At 45.5% G+C, this 9,468-nt stretch overlaps 1 protein-coding gene across 2 annotated transcripts in view; it reads right to left on the bottom strand.

The window, feature by feature from the left end:
* Positions 1-642: 642 nt before the first annotated feature.
* Positions 643-9,468, bottom strand: part of LOC109884251 (ectonucleoside triphosphate diphosphohydrolase 1) — a 66,176-nt gene continuing 57,350 nt past the window's right edge. For both annotated transcript variants that reach the window (XM_031817166.1, XM_031817165.1), the window contains exon 10: positions 643-1,083. In XM_031817166.1, the coding sequence (XP_031673026.1) occupies positions 877-1,083 (207 nt within the window). In that variant the 3' untranslated portion in view covers positions 643-876. The remainder of the gene's footprint in view (positions 1,084-9,468) is intronic.

Genomic DNA, 9,468 nt, shown 5'->3' with positions numbered 1-9,468 from the left:
CTCATATAGGTAATACAAACCTGTTATAAACCTGCTCATATAGGTAATACAAACCTGTTATAAACCTGCTCATATAGTCAATACAAACCTGTTATAATCCTGTTCATATAGTCAATACAAACCTGTTATAAACCTGCTCATATAGTCAAAAGTAAAAACCTCTTATCTGTTACAAAACTATTATAAACCTGTTCATATAGTCAATACAAACCTGTTATAAACCTGCTCATATAGGTAATACAAACCTGTTATAAACCTGTTATAAACCTGTTATAAACCTGTTCATATAGTCAATACAAACCTGTTATAAACCTGTTATAAACCTGCTCATATAGTCAATACAAACCTGTTATAAACCTGCTCATATAGGTAATACAAACCTGTTATAAACCTGCTCATATAGTCAATACAAACCTGTTATAATCCTGTTCATATAGTCAATACAAACCTGTTATAAACCTGTTCATATAGTCAATACAAACCTGTTATAATCCTGTTATAAACCTGTTATAAACTTGTTATACATCTTTTATAAACCTGTTCATATAGTCAATCCGTAATTTTTACGTAATTTGAATATGTCAGGTGAGTATTTCATTTGAACATTCTTTCAAAGAGACAGTAAATGACAGTAAGGTCAGCCTGTATTATACATCTGAACTTTACTGGAGAATAAGAAGCATGACAACATGAGATACATTTTATAAACATGATCTTCACATAGTTCACATAAACACACACACACACACACACACACACACACACACACACACACACACACACACACACACACACACACACACACACACACACACACACACACACACACACACACACACACACACACACACAGTGTCCTTATGGTGTCCAGTGTGTCTATATCATCTGTGTCTGGGAGTTGCGGCGCGGCCACAGGAATCGGAAACAGAGGAAGAGGAGGAAGAAGAGGAGAAGAGAGATGAAGAAGAGCAGGGTGACATAGCCGGCGTGAGGAAGAGGAGGAGTGTCTGGAGCCTCGGCTGGAATCATATTGGTCAGATTCAGCATGTAGCCCAACGACCAACCTGCATCACTACCTGAAATCTACACACACGCACACACACACGCACGCACACGCACAAGCACACGCACACACACACACACACACACATCACAGTCAGTGTTGAAGATATATTTCAGAAAGTCAAGAAAAACATTGTTTAGGTCATGATATTGAATCTAAATGATTGGTATTTTGGTATTTTATTAGGATCCCCATTAGCTGTTGCAAAAGCAGCAGCTACTCTTCCTGGGGTCCACACAAACCATGAACTACATGGACAAAACTACATAGATTTTAAAAAGGCACACATAGCCTACATATCAATCGATACATCCACGTAGCCTACACATCCATACATCCACACATCCACACACATCCACACATCCACACACAGCCTACACATCCACACACGGCCTACACATCCATACATCCACACATCCACACACATCCACACATCCACACACAGCCTACACATCCACACACAGCCTACACATCCACACACGGCCTACACATCCATACAGCATTCACATCCACACATCCACACACGGCCTACACATCCATACATCCACACACAGCCTACACATCCACACACAGCCTACACATCCACACATCCACATAGCCTACACATCCACACATCCATACAGCCTACACATCCACACATCCACACACAGCCTACACATCCACACACAGCCTACACATCCACACACAGCCTACACATCCACACATCCACATAGCCTACACATCCACACATCCATACAGCCTAAACATCCATACATCCACACACAGCCTACACATCCACACACAGCCTACACATCCATACATCCACACATCCATACATCCACACACAGCCTACACATCCATACATCCACACATCCATACAGCCTAAACATCCATACATCCACACACAGCCTACACATCCACACACAGCCTACACATCCATACATCCACACATCCACACATCCATACAGCCTACACATCCACACATCCATACAGCCACACATCCATACAGCCTACACATCCATACATCTACACATCCACACATCCATACAGCCTACACATCCATACATCCACACATAGCCTACACATCCACACATCCATACATCCATACAGCCTACACATCCATACATCCACACATCCATACATCCACACACAGCCTACACATCCATACATCCACACATCCATACAGCCTAAACATCCATACATCCACACACAGCCTACACATCCACACACAGCCTACACATCCATACATCCACACATCCACACATCCATACAGCCTACACATCCACACATCCACACATCCATACAGCCTACACATCCACACATCCACACATCCATACAGCCTACACATCCATACATCCACACATCCACACATCCATACAGCCTACACATCCATACAGCCACACATCCATACAGCCTACACATCCATACATCCACACATCCACACATCCATACAGCCTACACATCCATACATCCACACATAGCCTACACATCCACACATCCATACATCCACACATCCACACATCCATACAGCCTACACATCCATACATCCACACATAGCCTACACATCTACACATCCATACATCCACACATCCACACATCCATACAGCCTACACATCCATACATCCACACATAGCCTACACATCCATACAGCCACACACAGCCTACACATCCATACATCCACACATCCATACAGCCTACACATCCATACAGCCTACACATCCATACATCCACACACAGCCTACACATCCATACATCCACACATAGCCTACACATCCATACATCCACACACAGCCTACACATCCATACATCCACACACAGCCTACACATCCACACATCCACACATCCATACAGCCTACACATCCATACATCCACACACGGCCTACACATCCATACATCCGCACATAGCCTACACATCCATACATCCACACATCCACACATCCATACAGCCTACACATCCATACATCCACACATAGCCTACACATCCATACATCCACACACGGCCTACACATCCATACATCCGCACATAGCCTACACATCCACACACAGCCTACACATCCATACATCCACACATCCATACAGCCTACACATCCATACATCCACACACAGCCTACACATCCATACATCCACACATCCACACATCCATACATCCACACATAGCCTACACATCCATACATCCACACATAGCCTACACATCCATACATCCACACATAGCCTACACATCCATACATCCACACATAGCCTACACATCCATACATCCACACATAGCCTACACATCCATACATCCACACATAGCCTACACATCCATACATCCACACATAGCCTACACATCCATACATCCACACATAGCCTACACATCCATACATCCACACATAGCCTACACACCCATACATCCACACATAGCCTACACATCCATACATCTACACATCCATACATCCACACATAGCCTACACATCCATACATCCACACACAGCCTACACATCCACACATCCACACATAGCCCACACATCCATACATCCACACACAGCCTACACATCCATACATCCACACATAGCCTACACATCCATACGGCCTACACATCCATACATCCACACATAGCCTACACATTCATACATCCACACACAGCCTACACATCCATACATCCACACATAGCCTACACATCCATACAGCCTACACATCCATACATCCACACATAGCCTACACATCCATAGATCCACACATAGCCTACACATCCATACATCCACACATCCACATACGGCCTACACATCCATACATCCACACACAGCCTACACATCCATACAGCCTACACATCCATACATCCACCCATAGCCTACACATCCACACACGGCCTACACATCCATACATCTACACATCCATACATACACACATAGCCTACACATCCACACACAGCCTACACATCCATACATCCACACATCCACACATCCATACAGCCTACACATCCACACACGGCCTACACATCCACACATCCACACATCCACACATCCATACATACACACATAGCCTACACATCCACACATAGCCTACACATCCATACATCCACACATAGCCTACACATCCATACATCCACACATCCACACATCCATACAGCCTACACATCCACACACGGCCTACACATCCACACATCCATACATCTACACATCCATACATACACACATAGCCTACACATCCACACATAGCCTACACATCCATACATCCACACATAGCCTACACATCCATACATCCACACATAGCCTACACATCCATACATCCACACACGGCCTACACATCCATACATCCACACACAGCCTACACATCCACACATCCACACACGGCCTACACATCCATACATCCACACACAGCCTACACATCCACACATCCACACACGGCCTACACATCCATACATCCATACATACACACAAACTATCTAGGTCAAATAGGGGAGAGGCTTTGTGCTGTGAGGTGTTGCTTCATCTGTTTTTTGAAACCAGGTTTTCTGTTTATTTGAGCAATATGAGATGCAATTATGGCTCTATATATTACTGTACGCTTTATGGAATTTGTTCTGGATTACAGGACTGTGAGAAGACCTCTGGTGGGGTAAGTGTGTGTATGGTGCACTACTGTATGGTGCACGGTGCACTATAGTGTATGGTGCACTACTGACACAATGATGAAAATAATCATGGCCTCTAAACCATCAAGCTGCATACTGGACCCTATTCCAACTAAACTACTGAAAGAGCTGCTTCCTGTGCTTGGCCCTCCTATGTTGAACATAATAAACGGCTCTCTATCCACCAGATGTGTACCAAACTCTAAAACTAAAAGTGGCAGTAATAAAGCCTCTCTTGAAAAAGCCAAACCTTGACCCAGAAAATATAAAAAACTATCGGCCTATATCGAATCTTCCATTCCTCTCAAACATTTTAGAAAAGGCTGTTGCGCAGCAACTCACTGCCTTCCTGAAGACAAACAATGTATACGAAATGCTTCAGTCTGGTTTTAGACCCCATCATAGCACTGAGACTGCACTTGTGAAGGTGGTAAATTACCTTTTAATGGCATCAGACCGAGGCTCTGCATCTGTCCTCGTGCTCCTAGACCTTAGTGCTGCTTTTGATACCATCGATCACCACATTCTTTTGGAGAGATTGGAAACCCAAATTGGTCTACACGGACAAGTTCTGGCCTGGTTTAGATCTTATCTGTCGGAAAGATATCAGTTTGTCTCTGTGAATGGTATGTCCTCTGACAAATCAACTGTAAATTTCGGTGTTCCTCAAGGTTCCGTTTTAGGACCACTATTGTTTTCATTATATATATTTGACCTCTTGGGGATGTCATTCGAAAACATAATGTTAACTTTCACTGCTATGCGGATGACACACAGCTGTACATTTCAATGAAACATGGTGAAGCCCCAAAATTGTCCTCGCTAGAAGCATGTGTTTCAGACATAAGGAAGTGGATGGCAGCAAACTTTCTACTTTTAAACTCGGACAAAACAGAGATGCTTGTTCTAGGTCCCAAGAAACAAAGAGATCTTCTGTTGAATCTGACAATTAATCTTAATGGTTGTACAGTCGTCTCAAATAAAACTGTGAAGGACCTCGGCGTTACTCTGGACCCTGATCTCTCTTTTGAAGAACATATCAAGACCATTTCAAGGACAGCTTTTTTCCATCTACGTAACATTGCAAAAATCTGAAACTTTCTGTCCAAAAATGATGCAGAAAAATTAATCCATGCTTTTGTCACTTCTAGGTTAGACTACTGCAATGCTCTACTTTCCGGCTACCCGGATAAAGCACTAAATAAACTTCAATTAGTGCTAAATACGGCTGCTAGAATCCGTAGCACTCACTTCCGTCATCATGAAGTGCTTTGAGAGACTAGTCAAGGACCATATCACCTCCACCCTACCTGACACCCTAGACCCACTCCAATTTGCTTACCGCCCAAATAGGTCCACAGACGATGCAATCTCAACCACACTGCACACTGCCCTAACCTATCTGGACAAGAGGAATACCTATGTGAGAATGCTGTTCATCGACTACAGCTCGGCATTCAACACCATAGTACCCTCCAAGCTCGTCATCAAGCTCGAGACCCTGGGTCTCGACCCCGCCCTGTGCAATTGGGTACTGGACTTCCTGACGGGCCGCCCCCAGGTGGTGAGGGTAGGCAACAACATCTCCTCCCCGCTGATCCTCAACACTGGGGCCCCACAAGGGTGCGTTCTGAGCCCTCTCCTGTACTCCCTGTTCGCCCACGACTGCGTGGCCACGCATGACTCCAACTCAATCATCAAGTTTGCGGACGACACAACAGTGGTAGGCTTGATTACCAACAACGACGAGACGGCCTACAGGGAGGAGGTGAGGGCCCTCGGAGTGTGGTGTCAGGAAAATAACCTCACACTCAACGTCAACAAAACTAAGGAGATGATTGTGGACTTCAGGAAACAGCAGAGGGAACACTCCCCTATCCACATCGATGGAACAGTAGTGGAGAGGGTAGTAAGTTTTAAGTTCCTCGGCATACACATCACAGACAAACTGAATTGGTCCACTCACACAGACAGCATCGTGAAGAAGGCGCAGCAGCGCCTCTTCAACCTCAGGAGGCTGAAGAAATTCGGCTTGTCACCAAAAGCTCTCACAAACTTCTACAGATGCACAATCGAGAGCATCCTGGCGGGCTGTAACACCGCCTGCTACGGCAACTGCTCCGCCCACAACCGTAAGGCTCTCCAGAGGCTAGAGAAGTCTGCACAACGCATCACAAACTACCTGCCCTCTAGGACACCTACACCACCGATGTCACAGGAAGGCCAAAAATAGTCATCAAGACAAGTCATCAAGGACAACAACAACCCGAGCCCACTGCCTGTTCACCCCGCTATCATCAAGAAGGCGAGGTCAGTACAAGTGCATCAAAGCGTGGACCGAGAGACTGAAAAACAGCTTCTATCTCAAGACCAGCAGACTGTTAAACAGCCACCACTAACATTGAGTGCCTGCTGCCAACATGCTGACTCAAATCTCTATCTCAAGACCAGCAGACTGTTAAACAGCCATCACTAACATTGAGTGCCTGCTGCCAACATGCTGACTCAACTCTCTATCTCAAGACCAGCAGACTGTTAAACAGCCATCACTAACATTGAGTGCCTGCTGCCAACATGCTGACTCAAATCTCTATCTCAAGACCAGCAGACTGTTAAACAGCCATCACTAACATTGAGTGCCTGCTGCCAACATGCTGACTCAAATCTCTATCTCAAGACCAGCAGACTGTTAAACAGCCATCACTAACATTGAGTGCCTGCTGCCAACATGCTGACTCAAATCTCTATCTCAAGACCAGCAGACTGTTAAACAGCCACCACTAACATTGAGTGCCTGCTGCCAACATGCTGACTCAAATCTCTATCTCAAGACCAGCAGACTGTTAAACAGCCATCACTAACATTGAGTGCCTGCTGCCAACATGCTGACTCAAATCTCTATCTCAAGACCAGCAGACTGTTAAACAGCCACCACTAACATTGAGTGCCTGCTGCCAACATGCTGACTCAAATCTCTATCTCAAGACCAGCAGACTGTTAAACAGCCATCACTAACATTGAGTGCCTGCTGCCAACATGCTGACTCAAATCTCTATCTCAAGACCAGCAGACTGTTAAACAGCCATCACTAACATTGAGTGGCTGCTGCCAACATGCTGACTCAACTCTCTATCTCAAGACCAGCAGACTGTTAAACAGCCATCACTAACATTGAGTGCCTGCTGCCAACATACTGACTCAACTCTCTGTCTCAAGGCCATCAGACTGTTAAACAGCCATCACTAACATTGAGTGGCTGCTGCCAACATGCTGACTCAACTCTCTGTCTCAAGGCCATCAGACTGTTAAACAGCCACCACTAACATTGAGTGCCTGCTGCCAACACACTGACTCAACTCTCTGTCTCAAGGCCATCAGACTGTTAAACAGCCATCACTAACATTGAGTGGCTGCTGCCAACATGCTGACTCAACTCTCTGTCTCAAGGCCATCAGACTGTTAAACAGCCACCACTAACATTGAGTGCCTGCTGCCAACACACTGACTCAAATCTCTATCTCAAGGCCATCAGACTGTTAAACAGCCACCACTAACATTGAGTGGCTGCTGCCAACATACTGACTCAACTCTCTATCTCAAGACCATCAGACTGTTAAACAGCCACCACTAACATTGAGTGCCTGCTGCCAACATACTGACTCAAATCTCTATCTCAAGGCCATCAGACTGTTAAACAGCCACCACTAACATTGAGTGGCTGCTGCCAACACACTGACTCAACTCTCTGTCTCAAGGCCATCAGACTGTTAAACAGCCATCACTAACATTGAGTGCCTGCTGCCAACACACTGACTCAACTCTCTGTCTCAAGGCCATCAGACTGTTAAACAGCCACCACTAACATTGAGTGGCTGCTGCCAACACACTGACTCAACTCTCTGTCTCAAGGCCATCAGACTGTTAAACAGCCATCACTAACATTGAGTGCCTGCTGCCAACACACTGACTCAACTCTCTGTCTCAAGGCCATCAGACTGTTAAACAGCCACCACTAACATTGAGTGGCTGCTGCCAACACACTGACTCAACTCTCTGTCTCAAGGCCATCAGACTGTTAAACAGCCATCACTAACATTGAGTGCCTGCTGCCAACACACTGACTCAACTCTCTGTCTCAAGGCCATCAGACTGTTAAACAGCCACCACTAACATTGAGTGGCTGCTGCCAACATACTGACTCAACTCTCTATCTCAAGGCCATCAGACTGTTAAACAGCCATCACTAACATTGAGTGCCTGCTGCCAACACACTGACTCAACTCTCTGTCTCAAGACCAGCAGACTGTTAAACAGCCATCACTAACATTGAGTGGCTGCTGCCAACACACTGACTCAACTCTCTGTCTCAAGGCCATCAGACTGTTAAACAGCCATCACTAACATTGAGTGCCTGCTGCCAACACACTGACTCAACTCTCTGTCTCAAGGCCATCAGACTGTTAAACAGCCACCACTAACATTGAGTGGCTGCTGCCAACACACTGACTCAACTCTCTGTCTCAAGGCCATCAGACTGTTAAACAGCCATCACTAACATTGAGTGCCTGCTGCCAACACACTGACTCAACTCTCTGTCTCAAGGCCATCAGACTGTTAAACAGCCACCACTAACATTGAGTGGCTGCTGCCAACACACTGACTCAACTCTCTATCTCAAGGCCATCAGACTGTTAAACAGCCATCACTAACATTGAGTGGCTGCTGCCAACATACTGACTCAACTCTCTATCTCAAGGCCATCAGACTGTTAAACAGCCACCACTAACATTGAGTGGCTGCTGCCAACATACTGACT

The sequence above is a fragment of the Oncorhynchus kisutch genome, unplaced genomic scaffold, assembly GCF_002021735.2.
Source record: "Oncorhynchus kisutch isolate 150728-3 unplaced genomic scaffold, Okis_V2 scaffold951, whole genome shotgun sequence".
Lineage (NCBI taxonomy): Eukaryota > Metazoa > Chordata > Actinopteri > Salmoniformes > Salmonidae > Oncorhynchus > Oncorhynchus kisutch.
Note: the sequence above shows the minus strand (reverse complement) of the source record. Positions and strands in the feature narration are given on the sequence as shown.